The sequence below is a fragment of the Lycium ferocissimum genome, chromosome 3 (assembly GCF_029784015.1).
Source record: "Lycium ferocissimum isolate CSIRO_LF1 chromosome 3, AGI_CSIRO_Lferr_CH_V1, whole genome shotgun sequence".
In the NCBI taxonomy this organism is placed as follows: Eukaryota; Viridiplantae; Streptophyta; class Magnoliopsida; order Solanales; family Solanaceae; genus Lycium; species Lycium ferocissimum.
The window spans coordinates 7,846,317-7,868,171 of NC_081344.1; the positions used below are offsets into that span (position 1 = coordinate 7,846,317).

A 21,855-nucleotide genomic window follows, 5' to 3' on the forward strand; every position below is an offset into this window, starting at 1 on the left:
GGTAAAAAAATACATCTTAAAATGTTGATCAAAGTTCATGAAATTTGAATCTAGGAAAGCGAAAAGTGTCACATAAATTAAAACAGAGAGAGTATTAAAAGTGAAAGCATTTCAGACCAAGATATTTGTTTAATATTTGACCAAAGAAAAAGAAAAAAAGACACTTCTGTTTTTTTTTTTTTTGGGGGGGTTTGAATACAAAATATACTACTAACAAAAAAAAAAAAAAAAAAAAAGAGTCAAAAAATTGAAAGGTAAAAGGAGAAAAAGAGTAGTAAAAGATGCTGTAACAACACTAACTTTAACTTTTACTATGATCCACAACATCAACAGTAGTAGTGCATGATAACAACCTTCGAAAAACACCACTCAACGCCGCACAACATATTTTCTTCACTCTCTTCACCGCCGTAAACCTCCTCACGCGCCGCCGTCGCCGACTAGACTTAAGCTTCTTTTTGCCACCATTAGCCACTCTTTCTTTAACTTTTCCAAAACATTTCTTGGTTTTTTGAGGAACAGTTTCTTTTCTTGAAAACGTATAAGCACTCCTTAAGTAGAGTTGCCGGCATGACACAGTGTCTACCACCCTAGGTGGCTGCCAGAGCTGCCGTCTTCTACCACCGGACATCGCCGGAGTATTAATCTTCAAGAATTCCACGTCGGATTCAACTGTGGCCATAAGGGACATAGTGAGTATTTTTTCTTGTGTGTAAATGGGAATGAAAGGGTTATGTTAGAAAAAGAGATTGTTATATATATATATATATATATACGTGGACGGTGAAATAAGAAAATAAATTAGAAAGTTTGACTGTTTGACATTATAGTTTGAGCCTGTGAGGCATGAAAAATGTGGGAGCATCAATTGTAAGTGTGATAATGCTACATGTGCGGTGTGTACTATAGTAGTAAGTTTATACTAGCTATTAGCTGTGGAAGTGCTATAATCGTGCAATTTTTTTTATTTTTGCAGAATTAGGTTGACTTAATATTCAATTATAGAGAAATATTGATCGAGCGTTCGAGTGGGTTGATATGTGTATATTATGCAACTTGACAAAGGTATATAGAGTAAATGAGTTAATGGAACCAATCAAGGTTTGTAAATTGTATAAAAAATATGTAGTGCCAAGAATATCCTAGATTGAAGATCTGTTAGAAATTAGGAGCAAAATGAAACTTTTCTCTAACCACGATATACTTTAGAGCAAAAGTAAATTCTACCCAAATTCAAGATTAAAGAAAAGGCAATTCGACGCATAAAGCATCCCGCGTTAGCTGCGTTCGGGACAAAATGAAAATGAGTCGATATTGATTGAAATACAGTCAAGAGTTTCCATGGATAAGTTTCTTTTCTTTTATTTTTCCTGACAAGGACAATTCCTAGTTTTACTAAAAATTAAACCTGGAGCCAAATATATACTAATACCCATTAATCATTTCTTACTCATTACTGCACCTCTTTTCCTCGACATTTTAACAGATATCCTTGAATCGTGGTGTTTTATCTAATCATCTTTTTCCTAAGTGGAGTTTTACCTAATCCAACTTAAGTATATGTGTGGAAAAATGACTGGATGCTGTTTGGGTTGGTCCAAACTCCAGAGTTAATCAAACCAATCTTTTTTAATTAATCTGGGTAACTTGTAAACACCTAAAGCGTGTATAATTAGTATATTCTTTCAGCTTTTAAATATATCTTTTTACCAAGATTTTTATAACTTTTTTGTAATCCATGAAACTAAATATCGTTTCAAAAAATATACTATTAACTCTCTCTCCATTCCATTTATGTCGTCACTATCCTTTTCCATATAATTAAATTTATATTCTTTAAAATTCTAAATAGCTTTAACCGTGTTTCAGTCATAAAACAAAGGTATTTATAAGATTATTTATCAAATAGATCAACTGCTTGTTATCAATTTTAATACTTTCATCCGAAGAGGGAATTATTTATTTATAAATCATATGCTACACTTGATTTTATCACTTACTTCTAATCAACTAATTATGTAAGTTTTTCTTTCTTATAAAGAATTTCATGAATCACAACTCACAAATGAAGATCCGAAGAGGGAATTATTTATTTATAAATCATATGCTACACTTGATTTTATCACTTACTTCTAATCAACTAATTATGTAAGTTTTTCTTTCTTATAAAGAATTTCATGAATCACAACTCACAAATGAAGGAGATTTCAACCCCAAAAAAGCTCCCTTCTTCTAGACGTTATTTATTGAAAGATATATATGGGAGGCTTTGAATAGTTGGGTATCATCCATTGTGAAAATAATGACAATAGTCGAGTCGATGCAGCCAATTTGTAGCTTTCAGAACTGAAGTTCCATGCACTACAATCCAAAATAATTTTCTACTTTCTTTTGATTTACTAAACCGTTGACGATATTAAATGACAATCGGTTTCATACATGTTCAAAAGAAAGAAAAGAAAATGAATTGTCGTGCTGCTCGTTGTTGATTCTATAGATAGCAAGTCCTCTTATAATAAGAGGAGATTATGAAATTTTAAATTGAGCATCTTTTTACTTTTGAACCTTGGATTTTTTATATAGATTTCACGTATGAGTTCTTCCTCACTCGTTCTTCTTTGTTGTAATTGAGGCTTTGTGTGGATTCTTCTCTAGTTTGGTCAATTACATGGTTGTGTTGATTAAGCTATTGATATATAATATGCTTGGGTTCTTCTTCCTTTCTTTTTTTTGGTTTCCCACGTGATATTAGTTACCTGCTTTGAGACCCCGACTAATCCAGAATCGCGTTGTGTAAAATTCATTAAGGGGGAAATGCACCCCACCTGAATTTTTTCCTTTCTCAAGATCGAACCGAGACCTTTATTTAAGGTTAAAGGAATCCCATACATTCCTCCACGACCCTTGGTCTTCTTCCTTCTTATCTCTGCTTAAACGTCCTTGGCTGTAGATTATTTGTATGATCTGAGCAAGGGTTCATCCTTGAGATTGTGTCCATTTTCATCCCTCTAATTGATTCTCTGTTGTTCCTTTATCCTGTGTTTTTATTGTGTTTGTCCTCATGGCAGTTCAATACCAATGTCATCAACAAAATATTAGCATTTATATCTAAAAAATTTATGGCGTTTCCACACTTTAACCCACACACCAGACAATTACTTGAGAGCAACGTTCTAAAGAGGATCAAATATCCTATCAGATGGGCTTTCTTGTTGCTGCTGTTGCTCATATTTCGCTTTCAATGTGCAAACATCAACTAGTAGAACAAAACTTACAAATCAACACAGAGTTCAATATCATTATCAAGAAGTATGAGCTGATAACAAACGTCTTTTCTGATGGAACTTCTTATCAATTTGGATCCCGCAAATTATGTTCATCTTTCATATGCTTCCAAGTTTTACTTATCTATCAAGATTATCATGTAAAACCAAACACAGAGATCTGGTTGAAATTTTATTGTTTTCCGTTCATGGAGCTTATACTTCTCATATGTAATCAATCATTTGCCTTGAGTTAAGGAGCAAGGCATGCCTGATATAAAAGTTAAGGAGCAAGGCATGCCTAAGATAATAGTTAGCTGATCAATCCCCCATCCAACAGAGTTAAAAAAAAAAAAAAAAATGCAAACAATAAGAAGGGCGTATGTTCAGATGTTAGCATTTTGTTTAGGAAGTGATTAGTACACTTTAACTGCTCCAACAAGTGGATCAAAGCAGAACCCTGAAATATCTGGCGAGTAGCATTACATTTTCACAGGATATGTTTTGAGGATGGTCACATTACCAAAACACTTACTGGGAGAACAGTACTAACTGAATTTCAAAAGGAAATGAGTGTTAATGTCCATCCGTAAGAAAAATCAGCAGACCAAAGAGAGAAGGATGGGAACAATAAATTCATTAGCTACCAGCAAGTGAAAAGAAGTATGATGCTGAAATTTACCATTTTCAGCAGCATAATAGACTATCGCATCTCACGAAACCATATCAGCTAGAAAGTATAGGAACCAACCTTGTTTCCTAACAAAACATGCAGAAAATACCTAATTATATAACAACTATTGTTTCCAAGTCAAGATTGTTTGATTTAGCAGCTTTCTAGTTTAGAAGATTAAAAAAATTAGAAGTCAGCTAAACGGTTTCTCACGTAAAGTCAGATTTGTCCTGATGAATAGCAGCACGTCAATTAATGTAATCTATTGCATCATGGTACCTTAAGCCTTATATCTGGAAGTGGTCTCAGATCTCAGTGACGGTCCAGACAACAAATAAAAAACTGAGAATTCCCACCAATATACCATCCCTGATCTATTCCCTTCCACAGATTCTTTGATAATAAGCTCTTTGACCTATGCCCCGTTGTTTATGACTCCTCGTTGTTAGATGTAAAATGCTTTATAAGATGAAGCACGTTCTCGATCATTTCAGCTGGAACATTGATGGTAAATGTTATTGGCAAAAGCATGTAATAGTATCGTTGGTTGGAGGCGGAAGTGACAAAAGAGAGTAATGGAAGGTATGACCAATTTGAGTTGCAGGGTAAAGTCAAGTGGAGTTACAGCTCATTAAGCCACAAGGTGTTATTCTTTTAATACAAAACAATTTCAACACCAACCCTTCGAATAGGAAAGTATTGTTACGGCTTAATGAAAGATCTATGACCTTTAACCACCTAGCCAATAACTTTCTTAATAACTAGGACAGCCACAAGATGTCTCGGTAGATATCGTGTGCTCAACCTCAATGAAGCAACATGATTACCAAGCACAAGAATTATAAAAACCCTCCGCCAATGAACAAAGATCATTTTGGCATATCTTTAATGTTGTCCATATTGACAGAGATGAGAACTGAGCAAGACCAATTTCTTTCAGTTCTAATTCTGATCATCTCGATATGCCAATAGCTCCTAGAACAGACTGTGCATCTAGCTTATATGGACACCATGTCCAAAAAGTTAATCAAGAAAACCAAACTATAGCATACATACTAAGAGAGATTAAAATATGACTTCAGAAATTCAGAGTAAACAAATAGGACACAGATGCCATATCGTTCATAGCTAGGTGGAATATTTGGCATCCTAACACTTATATAAGTGGACAAAATTTGGTCAGTCTGGAGTGATGAAAAATCATGAAGCAAACAACAGAACATGGAACAAAATGGCGCATAACAGGACAGATAGCAAGCACATTATCATCCAACTGAATCTACATAACCACAGCTACACTAAATTTCTCAATGGAAAACAACGAACTTTACAATTTCACATTCAAGCACACAAACTTCCAGAGGGAGGAAAGTAGAGAAAAAAGACCAACAAGGGAAAATCATGACAAAGCACTATATCAACGAAAATGAGGTTTACATAACAATTACAATGAAAGAACTTCCAATATCCAAAAATGAAACCGCACTTCCATGATTATAGTGCTATTACTACAACCCAAAGTATTGTTTAATAAAAATGAAAAAGTAAAAGGAACAGTGAATGATATTTCATCCCAGCTAACCTAACTTATAACTTCAGTGAACTCACAGTGTTAGGCTGCTTGCGAACCGCATAAAATGACAGGGCTCCTCAACTTCACAGCTCAAACTCCTCGTCCCGAAGAGCCAACTCAGCAGCCTCTTCTTCCTCCTCGTCAAGAACAAAGTACTCGTTCTTCTCCTCTGGCCTAAACATGTAAAACATCACAATGTAGAACGCTAAACTAGCGATCTCCTCAGCAGCATATGCCACCCATTGGTACCTATAAGCAGCAATCGTCCTCAACGCAAACACAACAATCCTCGTAAAGTACAAGTACCCGATCACCACAATATAAAACTGCCTAAACAAAGTCAATTTCGACAAATTCCTCGCAGCCTTCCCATCAGTCTTCGACGTCTCCCTCAACGACCTAATCGACCAAACAATCGGAAAGATAATAGCACAACAACAAATGATATCAACAATCAAAAACACCTGATTCCAAGTAACCCAATCCCTAATAAACGGACCCGTTTCACCAATCACAATCGACGCCAAGTTAGCCAAAACCTGAAGTGGGATCACAATCATCAAAACCTTCTTCTCCCTCTCTTGCAAAAATGGCTTCAAAAACGACCACCCAGTACCAATCAAAACAATAACCGTAAACAACAAAACAACACGAATCGACTGAAAAAAGTAAAACAAAACATCCCAACCATGAGCAGTACCAGTAACCTTAACATAATGTTTATCCTCAGCCGCGAAAATCATATTCAAAGCCTTCATTACAACTAACGCAGCCATAAGCATATGAATCCGATGAACAGATTTCTTGTTTTTCAAACATACAGACAACCATAACCCTAAAAACCCAACATAAACGAACGAAAATATAAAATATAATGAGGGGAGCTGCGTTAAACCAGCAGATAAATAATCTTTAACTTGATTATCAAGATTATATAATTCCGTACGTACATCCATTGATACTTTAGATTCAGGTGCACAATTAGCGAAAAAAAGTGAATATTCATTAGGTGAAGTAACAGGATAAGATCGATTAAATGAAGAATGTGGGGGTGGTGAAAGATCACGGAAAGTGAAGAGTAAATTAATGAATTTCGAATCAAGAACACAAAATGTAGGGTTTTGTTGTAATTCTAAAAGGACTTGAATTAAGGCTTCTTCGGATAATAGAAAAAACCCGAGACGTGACGGGTCGGGTGTAGCTAATGTGGATATAACGGAAACTGATGAAACGGTTATTGAGGCTTGACCCGTATGTGTAAACCCGAAACGCTCGAATAGGATCATGGCACGTGGATCCGATGAGATTTTGAGCTTTTTTATCTCGCCGGTGGTGAAGGAAACGAGACAGAGAAGGAGGAGAAGGAAAGGGAGGAGGGGTAGTTTTGTCATTTCGGGAATGGGAATGGAAACGCCGGCGGCGGCGCGTGGTGGGTTAACGGTGGTTTGTGGAGGAGGACGGCAACGCCGGCGAGATGTGAGGGGAGTTTTTGGGAGTAGTAGCAATTAAGGTGGGATTAAAATGAAATGAATAGAACGGGTAGATATAAGGAAATGACGGAATTAGCCTTGCAGGCGTTTAGATCTGGATCTCGTTTGGAGAAAAAAGGTAAACAATAGGCTTGATTCTGAAGTTATCGAGTAAATTTATAGTGGCATTTTATGAAAATGATATTTACGTTATATAGCAGGAAATGAGATCTCTCGCCTTTTATAATTTAAATAGAAGAAAATAATTTTTTTCTCATCTCTTATATATTTTTTTTCAGATCTTTTATATGTAAAAAATGAAAATTTCTGATAAAAGAGTCATAATTCTAAAAATAATTTGTAAAGGCCTAAAAAATAATTTCTCCCTTATTCTTAGCCTCTTACAATTTGAATAAAGAAAATGACTCTTTCAAGTTTCTTATGTGTTTTTTTCAGATATCTTGTGTATAAAAAATGACGATCTCTTGTAAAAGAGTCATGAAACTAAAAAAAAATGATAAAGGTTCAAATAACCATTTCTCCCGATGTCAGTGTTATTAAGCGTAAAATGAGATTATTAAGATTTAGAATTTAATAAATATAAAATGAGACATTCTTTTTTTTTTCTCTCGAAAAAGGGCAAAATATGCCCATAACGTATGGAAATGGCTAAAATTAGCCCTTATTTCACCTATTGGCCCTTAATTGTCCTTGATGTGAAAATTTCAAGTTAAAAATGACTCTATTTTCTCTTATTGGACCCCAATTTCCCTCGACATTAATTTTTGAGTTAAAAATAAAGGGTGTACATTTTACCAAATAGTATATAGAAATTTCATTATAAATAAAAATAAAAATAAAAAAAACTACTCCACACGATTGGTAGTATTAGAGTATTCTATAGACCGGAAAAATAATATAAGAAAAAGAAATGAAATGTAAGTGATTGGGAATTAATTTATACATTTGTTTAATCTCAGTATGGTTTCATATTCAATGAGTTTTCTTTAACGAATCGTTGAGTCTCATTGGGATTTTGGAAAAACGTCCAAAACTAAGACAACTTGCAGTTAATTATGGACAATTGGACATTGTACTAGAAGGTTAAATCCAGCTCAAGTTGGTACAGGTTTATGTTTTTCTTTCAACACCAACAATATTTTTCTATTATATATAAGTGTCAAAGAAGGATCAACACAGCATCAAATACTTGTATCAAAAGCTTTACAAGTTGCACACGCAATTAATGCTTTTATCATAAGCTATATAACTTGTACACTTTACCCAACTATTTTTTAATTCCACGTGAATATATATCATAGTACTTAATATTTATTTCCTTCTCATGTATAGACGTATGCACTTCAATTTTAATTTCCCGACACATTTATTTCCTCCGTGTACTTTTACTTGTTCGCTTTGGACTTTTCACGTTCTTGCTGAATATTTTATTCTCTTCTCATGTATAGACGTATGCAGTTCAATTTTAATTCTCCTGCACAAATTTATTTCCTCTGTGCATTTTTACTTGTTCACTTTTACCTTTTCACGTTCTTTAAGAATTAATAAATCTCACTTGGATATATGTCACAGTACTGAATATTTATTCTCTTCTCATGTATACACGCATGCACTTCAATTTTAATTCTCACATATTTATTTTCTCGGTGCTCTTTACTTGCTCACTTTAGACTTTTCACGTTATTACTGAATATTTATTCTCTTCTCATGTATACATGTATGCACTTCAATTTTAATTCTCCGACACATATTTATTTCCTTCGTGCACTTTTACTTGTTCCCTTTTGACTTTTCACGTTATTTAAGAATTAATAAATGAAGTACTCCCTCCGTCTCATATTACTTGACTTTTCACGTTCTTTAAGAATTAATAAATGAAGTACTCCTTTCGTCCCATATTACTTGGTCACATTATTACTCCTGACTTTTCACGTTCTTTAAGAATTAATAAATGAAGTACTCCCTTCGTCCCATATTACTTGGCTACATTACTAAAAATATATGTCTATTTTTCTATTATATATTTTTCTTCTTCTTAAATATAAACGCCTAAGATGGACGAACACAATAACAATAAGTTGTACAAAAAGCAGCTGAAATTGTACTCTAAGCAGGGACTAACATGTGTACATTTCAGAAGTTGAATATTATTCTACCTCTTGTGGTCTACTTTTTAAGTCCCCGCTAGTCCGCAGTATCTTAATTGTCCTTTCATTTCCTTCATTTGGCATATGCTCCCTCTGTCTCAATTTAAGTGTCTACGTTTGACTAGACATGGAGTTTAAGAAATAAAGATAGACTTTCAAATCTTGTGGTTCTAAATTAAAAATGTGTATAATATAATAAAATATCCTTTAAATCTTATGATTATAAACTTGACATGTAGGATATTTGAATTGTTAACTTACTTAATATAAAAAGAGGCGGACATAACCAAAATAAGACAAATTTTAACAACAATTGAGAAATTAAAGGGAAAAATAAGACGAAAAGAAAAAAAAAATGGAGAATCGCGGTATCCTTTACAAAATATACAAATCATAAAGACTAACTAAATTGAGTACCAAATTAATCATGTTAGGGCCGTGCATCGCACGGGCATAGTTTGCTAGTATAGAACTAATTAAATCCAATTTCAAACTTACCAATTCCTGCTGAGAATAATCAAAATTTATAGTAATATATTAGTTGTCTCAAATCTCTGTGCATGTATATAAAGTAATTTTTCACCGAAGGGATTCGGGTGAATCCTTATGCACTACTTGCATCCGCTTCTGGCTATAAATAATTTCATTAAGGGTAAAAGTGAAAGTTTGAAGTTAAATTATTTCTAAAATATACGACAAACTAAGAAGGAAAGTGTATCACATAAATTGAGACAGAGAAAATAATAAACTACAAACGGGAAAATGAGCGCAAACAGTCTCTAGCTTATATTTACCTTATTATTTCAAATTTTTCATATTTTGATTGATTAAATTATCTTTAAAAATAATTTTCCGGTGAAATAGAAAAAACAAGTTCCCTTAGTAACATTTTATTTGTCTCCTCTACACCCCCGATAGTCTACCCCTACCAGGAACGAATTTACCACAAAAATTACAATTCAGCAGAACCTAATAACTTTGGTCCAAATATTATATTTTTATTAAGATATTAACTTAATATGTATAGATAATCTATTAGGAATTTAGTAAACAAAAAGAATATGATCTAAAACCTATAAACTTAAAATTTTAGATTCGTACCCACACTCACCACTATAGCGTTTGTCTAAATTTTATATAAATGCTCCCTGGACAATAACTTTTTAATTACTTACCAAACATGATACTTTAACTTTCCCTTCATACCAAACACAGCTGTAAACTAACAGGAAAGATGGTCATCATGAAATGTAACCTATTACCTAACAACTACATCACAAATATGAATCCGTATGCATAGAGATCTGAAACAACTAATATATTACTATAAATTTTACTATTCTAAGCAGGTAATGGTAAGTTTGAAATTGGATTTAATTAGTTCTGTCCTAATTTGCTTTTCACCTTACTTTACACATGGTATAAACATTTACATATTGTTGGTGAAAAAAGAAAAACACAAACCTGTACCAACTTGAGCTGGATTTCAGCTTCTAGAATTATGAACAATTGTCCATACTTAAATGCAAGTTGTCTTATAGTTTCACATCCTTCAAGATTTTTTTCAAGGTCTAAATGAGACTCAAGGATATTGTAAAGAAAATTCGTTGGATATGAAATCAAATTCTATTTTGTATTTATATATAATATAAAGCTAGGCATGAACGTGACACCTCTCTATGACCTAGAATACCATTTATCTTTTTTCTTTTTCTTTTTTGGCATTTTTCTTCCTTAAAATGTCTAGATATAAATTTCTCATAAATTTCAATTACAAAGCCTTCATTATAAGCTTTAAATAACATTAAAATCTACACAATAATATCTTGAATCTCTTGGCTTTCCTATCTTTATTATCATCTTTAAATCTTATTTACTATTATACTAGGCTAAAAAGAATCCCAAAGGTCACACCTCCTAATAAAAGACTTGAAGGCAATTACGACTTAATTATTACAATGGTTGATTAAGAATTATTAATTAGAACTAATAACAATGGATTATTACATGAAAGAAACGGTACCTTCTTATAGACCTAAAGCTAATTATTATATATCTTGAATGGAGGATTAATTCTTTGGCTCATTCTCATATTTTCCCTTTTCATAAAGAAACTTGTTGTCCTCTCTTTAGAAACTCACTTTTTTTCATTGTTGCAAGTGTTGACAGAGACTAACGAGAACCTAGGAGAAATTGTGGTATGTTTCATTATTATTACTTTATTAGTGAACTTTTCTTTAAAAAAGTTCCACGAGAAGTGAGGTATCACATGTATTGTGATACCATAAAATTTGAATTTACATATTTATATGTATTACAATTGTAGTCTATATCATGATCATATGACATAGTTCTTTGGCAAAAAGATTCTCTTTTTTGGCTTCTTTTTTCTTTACATTCAATTCACTCTAATTTAAATGATGTAGCATATCTATTTGATTAAAAATTATCTTTTTCTTTTATTTAGTATCACCTTTTTTTTCTTCTTCAATGTTGAGCTCGTACGTGATTTACGGTGGAATTAATTGGTAGACTAAAAATGATGGAATTTGACGGGACCAAAAGCTATTTCTATTCTCAAATTAAATGTAATAATTAATGCATGCGAATGTTTTTTAGTCTTCATCTTCTTCTTCATATAAACTATGAAATGTTAATAAATATCACGTTAGGAATAGTTGGATCTTACGGGGACATTTTAGTTGTTTTTGGAGCATCTATTTTGGTATGTTTAAGTTTCTTGCTTGATTTTGCAGTTATATATGTTATTCGTTATTCTTTATATATACATGTCTTATTTTCAATTGATACACTTTATTTTTCATACATTGTTGGTCGTTTATTTATTAGGATATGCTGTTTTTATTTAAGCTTGATTTTCCCCCTCAAAAAGTCGTGGATTTTCGAGTTATATTAATTCATTGATTTTCTTGCTCATTAATGTATACACAGTCCAAATTTCAATTATAAACATTACCTAATTTTTTTCTCTTATGCCTTTTTTCTTGAGGATTAGCAGCAGATATGACCCTGCAAAGAGGGGAAAGAGATGAAGTAGGTGATACTTCCAATTATGTGAAACCGAGTGATAAGCTTCTATTGAGAATCTAAATTGAAAATTGATATTTTATTTAAAATTCAAATACAGTTTGCTTATAACGTCTTCTTATTTTGCAATTAGTAATGCATTTAAATTAATTTTGTCTTTATGTTCCAAAGATTAATTGCATGAAAGTTGTAAATATCTAAAGGAAAACATATCAACATTATAATCAGTTTTCTAATTACTCTACGACAAAGAACTATGACTACATTAATAATGCTAAAATTGTAGTATCTAAATGTCAAGCATTATGAGCGGCTCAATTTATATTCTTCAAATATGATTGATTTTGATGAGATTTGGCAAAGAAACGAGAAAGGGTTATCAAACCAACGACTCTCACAAAGTAACTGTCACATATTAAAGATAGTCCTATTCCTTAATCTAATAATGTCAATGATTTAACATTGATCAACACATATTAATAAGCTGCAATAATGTATTTTGTTAAACTTTTCTTTCTATTGTATTTATATATTTTTGCTAAAAGAACATATTGAACAGTCGGAGAAATTAAAAGGGAATATCAGAAGAATAGAATTTTGAGTAAATAAGAGATGAAATAAGAAGGAAAAAGAAGATCGACTTGGAGAGTTGGAGTATCATATGCCTGTGTATCCACATTTTTATTTAAAATCAAATCCCACATTTATAATCACATCTTTTGAGAATTCTCTTCCCATACCTCCTTAAGGGAGTAATTTATAAATTCTATGCCAACTGCGTTAAGTTTTAGAATATGCATGAAAACTATAATAAATTTTTAATATCTTAAAATTTTAAAGATCACTTCAGAAAATTACAATTAAAAAGGAATCCGTTTAACTTCTCAAATAATGATAAACTGAAGAAGCTAGAATTTTTATAAATTTGCTAATGTAGGAAAAGTACACTAGTTGAGATTAAACTGAGGTATAATTTAATTCCCATTCGCTTACATTTGCATCTCTTTTCTTTTTATGAGTATTTAGATTTCCGGTCCAGAGAATACTCTAATGTGATAAAAATGTTAAATATGGGAGTTACCAATCATTTAGAGTTTTTTTTTTTTTTTTCTTTCAAAGAAGAAACTTCTCGTACCGCTATACAATTTGATAAAAGGTGTATTTCTTTTATTCTTAATCCGAAAATTAACATTAAGGGTAATTGAGATTCAATAGATGAAAGAAGAGGCATTTTAACTTGTATATTATCATTAATGACAATTGGGGTCTAATAGGTGGAAGAAGCGCAAATTTAAGCCATTCCATATGTTATGAACATTTTACTGTTTTCCTGATTAAAAGAAAAATCACATTAATTTTAATAATGTTAAAATCTCAATTATCTATTTTTACACTTAATAACATTGTCTTACAAAGAATTGTATGATATGTCTAACAACTAAAGATTCAAATTGTATTTTGGTATGTTATATGCAAATTTAGCTTAACATTGTTAGATAGAAGTTTTCCTTAAATTTTTAAAATTTGTACTTATTCAAACTGGACAAATAAAACGAAATGGAGCGAATATCTAATGAATATCTAATTTTAAGTAAATACGAAATATAAGTAATTTCCAGTAGAACCGTTCCCAAAATCCTATTTTACGACGAAAAATACTTGCATGAACCTAACTTCAACGTGAATAGAAAGATTATGATCTATTTGATCCTTTGAGATAATTCTGACAAAATAAAAAAGTTCTGATAGTCTTTATTTTTTTGATATAAGTAGGACTTTATGACTCTAGTTGGTTGGTTTCCCAAAACTTCATTCAATTCTCATCATCAGTTACAAACTTCAAAGCTTTTGCAGAAAAACCTTTGACGTGACATTTCTATTTGTACCAATTTGACGCTAAATATTTATCTAACACCAATATATCCCTTGTAATTTCACAAATGGAGTACGAAGAAATAGAGCCTTACCTCTACCTGAAGTACCTTAGCGGGTAGAGAAGCTGTTTCTGATTTGGCTCAAAGAATTATATAAATTTATTATTAATTATATATTTCTTTTATCTCAATTTATGTAACACTTTTCGCTTTTCGAGATTCAAACAGCATGAAGTTTGATCAATATTTTAAGATGTATTTTTTCACCAAACTAATACTAAGAAAAGTTGCAACATTTAGTACTTTTCACGTAGTTTTTAAATATATAATTTTTCATATTAAAATATTAGGTTTATTTAATTTAAATTAGCTTTAAAATTTAGTCAAATTGAATCTCGAAAAGTGAAAAGTGACACATAAATTGGACAGAGGGAGTAATTTAATAAGGTGAAAATATATATTGATTAAAAATAAAAAGTCAATATACAAACATATTTTAATGTATTACTATTTGCTACTATAAGTATCGAATGTTCGGGTTCGCAGAAGAAAAAATAGACACACTCTTAATAGTTAAGGTATCGACTTTTATATATGTGTACAAAAAATAAGAAAATACAAAATTTCAATAGAGAATTCTCGGTATTATTTACTGTTCTTCCTTCTCCAATGAGATCAATTTCAAATTTAAAAAAAAATAAAAATCAAATTGATCCACTGATAATTGGAGCTTGAAGTGGGTACATTTTGTTACATTGAAAATATCAATCTGTAAGTCTCTGGTTATTAAGTTTTAATTTTATTTACATGAATCCTTTGTTTCCCATGCATTTTATCGAATGAATTCTCATTTTGGGTTTTGTATTTTGAAGCTTATACATGTATGATCACACGTTAATTTGCTACTTTTTGTTGCATGCAGATGTTCTTGTTAAGGCTGGAATTTGTATTTTCCACGGTGGATTGTGGGATCAATGTTAATTGGATCATTCTAAGGTTGTTTTTAGATTTACAAAGAAAATTACATTTTAGTATATCCTAGGTTTAATTGGAGTACTTGATAATTGTGTATCTGGGGTTTAAGTTTTTTAGGGGAGCAAATGAATGTGGTTGGAAAAGTTAGTAGTTTTATAACACAGGGTGTGTATTCAGTTGCCACCCCATTTCACCCTTTTGGTGGAGCAGTTGATATAATTGTTGTGAAGCAGCATGATGAGACTTTTAGGAGCACCCCTTGGCATGTTCGATTCGGTAAATTTCAGGGTGTTCTTAAAGGGGCAGAAAAAGTGGTTAAAATTGAAGTTAACGGTGTAGAAGCCGATTTTCACATGTATCTTGATAATTCCGGTGAAGCATATTTTATCAGAGAGGTTACTGCTGATAAGGAGCGCGAAGCAAATGAGGATTCAAGGGAAGAGGTGATTACTAGTGATCTTGATAATGTTAACAAGAATGAAAGTATAAAGGAGGGTGCTGATTTACCATTGCGAGATGAAGGTGTGACATTGGGTATAGATCGATTAGATAAGGGAGATTCCGATGGTGAGAGGAGATCTTATGAGTTTCTGGATGAACAATCTTCTCTGGAGGATTCAATTGTAGCAGAACTTGGTTCTAGCGGATATGAGAGTTTGGATAATGCTGAGGAGGTGTTGGAATCACAGGACTCCAGTTCTGAAGTTGTTATGGTGAGCGTGGATGGCCATTTATTGAAAGCACCCATCTTAGCATCTGAAAGGAATGTGGAAGATGTCAAATTAGAGACGCCTAGATTTCATTTAGGCCCCGGTCAGGGGACAGATTTTTCGGATGGTAACTCGGAGTTCATTGATGATTATATGAGTTATCAGGCGTCACCAAAAGCTGCTCCTGCAGACGCTTGCCATGTGAAAAACGAGAGCAATACGGTTGAGCACCAGACAGATGTTTCTGAAGTAGATGGTGAATTTCCAGTAAATTTGGATGTGAAAAAACAGGCAAATGGCAATGTGGAAGTTAATCAGCCAGATGTGGTTTCTCCGGTGAAGATTCCGGAAGTGGTTGACGATTTAGCTAAGACGTCTTCTGGGAAACTGGGAGACAACAGTTCGCTAAATCCTAGTAAAACCCTTCAGAAAAGTGAATCAGCGACAGATTCTAATGGTTCTGACAGCTCAATAGACCATCGTGTTCTTAGTGATAAACACTCAAAGGAACAGAATGATGTATCTTTAGCAGCTGAAGAAATACAAAGTGGCCAGCAAGAATCAGATGAATGTACTCAACGTGAAAATGTGAAGCATCTTACAGAAGCTTTTCTCAAAGGTACAAAAGCTGATTCAGCATTAGTATGTTGTCCCTCTTGTTTTTTATTACGATTATAGCTTCACATTTAGTCTTTGATTTATTTCAACTTCCACTAATTTCACACGTTTTTACTAATAGTGACAGGAGTAGAGATATCTCTTTGTGGCAACTTGCTTCATGCTGGAATGGGTTCTAGTGCTGCTAGAGAAGCCTTTGACACAAATTGTATATCTGAGGAGGAATTCAAAATTTCTTCAGAATCCATAATCAAGAACGAAAACTTAGTTGTCAGAATTCGAGGAAACTATCTTTTGTGGGACAGAGCTGCTCCTATCATTCTTGGCATGGCTGAATGTGATATGGAATTGCCTGTTGAATATGCTGATGTCATACCTGTAGAACGGGAGGAAACCTCAAAATCAGGAGAGGATGATAGTGGGATATCTTCGGTTCCTTCTGGAAGACGATGGACTCTCTGGCCAAATCCATTTAGAAGGGTTAAGACACTTGACAACAGTAACATTAATTCATCAAATGAAGAGGTCATTGTTAATACTGAATCTAGCTCAATGTACCAGCCTATAGAACAAACAGTAATCACACAAGGAGGAAAGGGATCTCCTCCAGAGCAATTTGTGAGAACAAATATTCCCACTTCCGGTCAAATCACATCTTTAAACTTGAAAGAGGGGCAGAATATGGTAACTTTCATTTTCTCAACCCGAGTCCTTGGGGAGCAAAAGGTTTGTTGTCTTTCTTGCACTCAAAATATATAGTTCTAATGATACAGTCTACTGTATTTTTTGCATTCTTATTTTGGTTGCTCAAGCAACTTTCTGAAACAGGTTGAATCCCATATATACTTGTGGAAGTGGAATGCAAAAATTGTTATTTCTGATGTTGATGGGACTATTACCAAGTAAGATTTTGCACTAAATTTATGGCCTCAAATTGATAGCTTTTACATGCTATCTATGGGATTGTCTTTTGCATACTTGAACCTATAAAGCCCTTTGAAGTCATTATATATTTAATGTATAGAAAATAGGAGTTCTGTCAAAATCTGGATGGAGTTGGTAGTTTTTATTTTCTTGAACTGTGGCATAACAATGGAATGATTCTTGTTCTGCCTTTTACACAGTATATGAATTGTGCATTGTTTAAGTTACTAGATCAGCAGAACTTCTTACCTCGGTTTAATACTGCTTAATGCACTTATAACCTTTATATCTGTCCGAAGAATATCTATAACCTTAAAGTTTATGAGCCTATCAATAAAGTCTGAGAAGGTTTGATGGTGGAAAGTTGATGGAAATGAGTAGAACTGAATACCAGTGATTCTGATGCATGTGTAGTTGAGTTGGATACCAATTTGTCACACCCCTACGAGGAGTATGACGGGCTCCGACCCGTAGGCCGGGAACCACCTGACTTATCCGTTACTTTGAACATTATAAACCATAACTCAAAGAGCACCTGCACGCAGAAAAGGCCCAACATAGAAATATCCGATCATTCAGCACATATGTACATCTGCGGACCGACAAGGTCGCCACAACATAACGTATATCATAAAGCCGGCAAGGCTAACAGTAAAGTATCACCGACCAAAACAATGCCAACATGACCATATACCATGCTTACATACCCCACTATGTCTATGAGCCTCTAAGAGTGTACGTATGAACATATATTACACTAGCAGAAGAGTACCAAAAGATAGCAAGTCCGGAGTAGTGGCACTTGCTGACACCGCTGAGCTAGAAAATCCTACTGCGGTCGCTCCTCAATAACCCTGTCAGAGCCTGCAGCACGAAATGCAGCGTCCCGTGCAATGGGACGTCAGTACAGATATTTTGTGGAGTAGCAAGCAGATATTTTGTGGAGGATGTCTATTCAGAAATACACTGTTGTAAACTTTATCTGATTTTATGTGGTAAATGTATGCTTAGTGATCATTAGTTCTTTAGAGATAAATGTGGTTATATATATGATGACATACCAATGAGGTACATGTTTCATGTCCAGGTCCGATGTTCTTGGTCAGTTTATGCCTTTGGTTGGGAAGGACTGGACACATTTTGGAACTGCCAGACTTTTCTCTGCAATCAAGGTACTTCTTTTCGCTGATCCATATTCGCATCTATACATTCCGTTATTTCTCTAAAACAGTAATATGTATGTGTGTGTATTATATACATACTTGTGTGTGTATTATATTAGAGATGGCAATGGGGCGGTTGCGGTGCGGGTTTGGTCTAAACCCAGCAAAGACTTCAACCCGCTCCGCACCGCCCCGCCTAGCATTTTTTCTATTTTCAACCCGCTCCGCCCCGCCCCGCATAGCAATTTTTTTTTTTTTCATTTTATTGTTTAGCTTAAACAAACTAGCTTAACATTTCAGTTTTTCTAAAAATGGAGAGTTTAGTAATTACTATTTCTTACTCAAGAAGTTTACAGTACTTTTCTCTTTCTGTTTTTCCATTTCTCTTTTTTATAATCACTGTACACGAGCATATCTAAAAGTATGAAAATAAAAAAATAAAAGAAAGAGGTGCACATATTTTATCTGTATCTGAAAATTTATATTTCATCTTCTGTTTTCATTTCCTTTTAGATTAGCCACGTATCTTTTGAACTGATTCAAATATGAAAGAGTTGTGGGCATGTGGCGTTAAAATAAGTTAAGAAGAAAAAAGAAAAAATGAAACAAAATAAAATGAGTTGCAACTGAAAAATAGGAGCAGAAAGATCACAAATAGAAAGAATAAGAGGAAGGATTGCTATGTACAATGAAATTTATAAAACTGGAGAGGAAACCCGCATGATTTTTATAAAATTTGAAAGAGAACCCGCAACCCGCCCCCCATTAGATTTTCAAAAAGTTGTTTCAACCCGCCCCGCTCCGCACTCGCTCAAAGCCAAACCTGCTCCGTCCCGCATAACGTCAGACCCGCCCCACCCCGCAACCGCCCCGCCCCGTTGCCGTCCCTAATTATATACATACTTGTGTGTGTATACACATACAAGCACACTTATATCAATATATTCTCCAAATAGCTTATTAACCACACTTTCCAAGTAAATAATTTTATGCCGAAGTTGGATGTGAGTTTATTTGAGGACTAAGAATCTGGATATCAGAATGAGTTCTTTATTTGCAGAAGTTACTATATTTGCTTTACTTACAGAAATGAGTTTTTGCTACTTTGCTTAGCCATTTCGGTTGTGGCAACAATCAAATTAAAACGAGCTTAAGACTATTCATCGACACCACCATATCATGATAATCGCTGTATCTACTTTCTAAAACTACATTTTATAATACGTATCAAGTCCCATCACCCATGCAGCATGCCTCAGTGAGATGCCATTCCTTGAGGAAATTAGCAGTTCTTGGGAATTCCTCTCCGAATTCCTGAATAAAATTGTGTGGTAGAATCTACTTTATGCTATCTTTTTGTAAGCCGATCATCAAAATCTGTTTAAGTTTGATTCCCGATCATCAAAATATGTTAAAGTTTGATTCCTTCTTCTAATATTTTGACCCTTAACCAAAACTGTCTAAAGGTCAAATTTTTTAGTTTGAATTTCACAACTAGTTCATTTGCATCTCTTAAGGAAGATTTTATGCATTTGTATTATTTTCTTGAGGTCACTTAACAAGAGATGGCTATCATTTGGAACAGATTCCAATGCTTTTAGAATTTGAGAGTGTTGGACCAATGGGAATGTAGCAATTCAAGAATGATGGTCTTGCAAAATGAAAGAGGCTATAGTATTTAACTAGGACATTTAACTAATATTTCCTCTAGAGAGATAAGATTTGATTGTAATTAAACATATTCAATAGAGGAGTATAAGACTTTCACGAGATCAATAATTGCTTAAAAGTACTCGAAGCAGGAAAAAGAAAAAACTTTTGTGCTCGCCGATATCAACAAAAATATTACCACATGCTTAGCCCAAGAAAAAGAATCAGGTTCGCACATGAGGGAACATGTAGCAGACCTACAATAAGGAAATGAAAGTGTTCACTCTCCACAGTTTAGGCTTTTAGAGCGTCACACAATTCAAGACATATATATCTTTCACTTAATGTAAGATCTGTTCGAGTTTCACCTATTGTTTCATGGTTTATTTGATTTAAACATACGGCATATTCTTCAGTACGTATATTGAGTCAAAGAGTAAGATGTGGGAAGTACGAGTAACTGTTATTGTTATTTATTATCTTCTCCATTTTCATATTCTTCCATTTTCTTATTGTGCTTATATGAAATTGCATGAGTGTCTGACACAAATGAAGCTGAACATTTATTACCTCTCACTTCTATTCTCACTTATATTGACCCGTATTTCTTAATAGTTTCTCATGGATACTTGTGCTTCTTAACTGCAGGAAAATGGATATCAGCTACTCTTTCTCAGTGCGCGTGCGATTGTTCAAGCATATCTGACCAAGAATTTCCTGTTCAATCTCAAACAGGTACTAGTATATGCATTCATGAGACATCAACACACCAGTCCTAGGCTTCTGAATTATAGTGACATTTTCTTTGGGAATCTGAGGGGTAACAGTTGGCTGACTTTCCCCTTTTACACATTTATTAACTTGACTCGTAACTCTCACAACTTGGCTCTGTGTGTTTGTCTGTTTCTTTTCTTCTTGGAAGAAAAGGAGAGTCTTAGAGGATCATTTTGCTCATGATACTTGTTGTTCAACTGTATGTGCCGCCTTGAGTTTCTTGTATGTGACTTCTGTTCGTCTTGTCATTGCTCTGTGGTCTGATTATCCAACAGACCTCTCTGACTATAAAGGTTAAATGCTCTGTAGGATGGAAAAACCCTACCCACTGGACCTGTTGTAATTTCTCCCGACGGTTTATTTCCGTCGTTGTACAGAGAAGGTAAGGCCGCATCCTGCTAATGTCTCCTCATGCTTGTAGTTTGCATCAAAGTGCTTGATCGGTGCATAAGAATTGGACATGTTTCTTGGCTTAAGGCTATGATAAAAGTACCAAAAAAGTTTTTGGTTTTCTTCATGGAACAATTTACTGGCTTTTGCTGCAGAGATTACATTGAAGAGCGTCTATGCTGCTTTGCCACAAAAAATATGGCTTAGTGTCTTTCTGTCTATACTTGTGGTTATTTTACATATGCTTTCTTGAAAATTACTAATATTACTGCATGTGTTAGGTGTATTTTCCGGTAAGATCCTGAATATTTTGAGTATATTGTAGATAGTTGGGAGTGTTTCGACTATTGAGCATAAAGAATTCTTATATGCCACAATTAGTTCCATGCTTATATGCCACAATTAGTTCCACCATAGGCTTAGCTATTTGCTTCTCTTGTTTAAAGGAAAAGATTTAGCTTGGAGTATGCAGATTATATTCTAGCAAGTTCATCTAGATCTAGTGGGAAATAAACACACTTGGCACAATATTTTCTTCAATTGTGTTCTTTTGATGTCCTAATTTCCATAACTTATAACTTTT

The 21,855-nt window shown here is 33.6% G+C and overlaps 3 protein-coding genes across 5 annotated transcripts in view; 1 reads left to right on the top strand and 2 right to left on the bottom strand.

Annotated features, from left to right (window-relative positions):
• Nucleotides 1-301: 301 nt before the first annotated feature.
• Nucleotides 302-691, bottom strand: LOC132048646 (uncharacterized). The gene has a single exon (XM_059439350.1). The coding sequence runs from the start codon at nucleotides 689-691 to the stop codon at nucleotides 302-304; it is 390 nt and encodes a 129-aa protein (XP_059295333.1).
• Nucleotides 692-5,335: 4,644 nt separating this feature from the next.
• Nucleotides 5,336-6,900, bottom strand: LOC132049539 (protein CANDIDATE G-PROTEIN COUPLED RECEPTOR 7-like). Its single transcript, XM_059440392.1, has one exon. It carries the CDS (start codon nucleotides 6,898-6,900, stop codon nucleotides 5,593-5,595), a length of 1,308 nt encoding a protein of 435 aa, XP_059296375.1. The 3' UTR covers nucleotides 5,336-5,592.
• A 5,258-nt stretch (nucleotides 6,901-12,158) lies between these two features.
• Nucleotides 12,159-21,855, top strand: part of LOC132049540 (phosphatidate phosphatase PAH1-like) — an 11,390-nt gene continuing 1,693 nt past the window's right edge. The window contains exons 1-7 of one of the 3 annotated variants that reach the window (XM_059440394.1): nucleotides 12,159-12,200; nucleotides 14,991-16,372; nucleotides 16,493-17,097; nucleotides 17,200-17,273; nucleotides 18,383-18,467; nucleotides 20,757-20,843; nucleotides 21,192-21,264. In XM_059440394.1, the coding sequence (XP_059296377.1) occupies nucleotides 15,169-16,372; nucleotides 16,493-17,097; nucleotides 17,200-17,273; nucleotides 18,383-18,467; nucleotides 20,757-20,843; nucleotides 21,192-21,264 (2,128 nt within the window). In that variant the 5' untranslated portion in view covers nucleotides 12,159-12,200; nucleotides 14,991-15,168. Of the gene's footprint in view, nucleotides 12,201-14,632; nucleotides 14,840-14,990; nucleotides 16,373-16,492; nucleotides 17,098-17,199; nucleotides 17,274-18,382; nucleotides 18,468-20,756; nucleotides 20,844-21,191; nucleotides 21,265-21,855 lie in introns of those variants that run through there. The other 2 variants (XM_059440393.1, XM_059440395.1) reach the window with 2 other exon arrangements.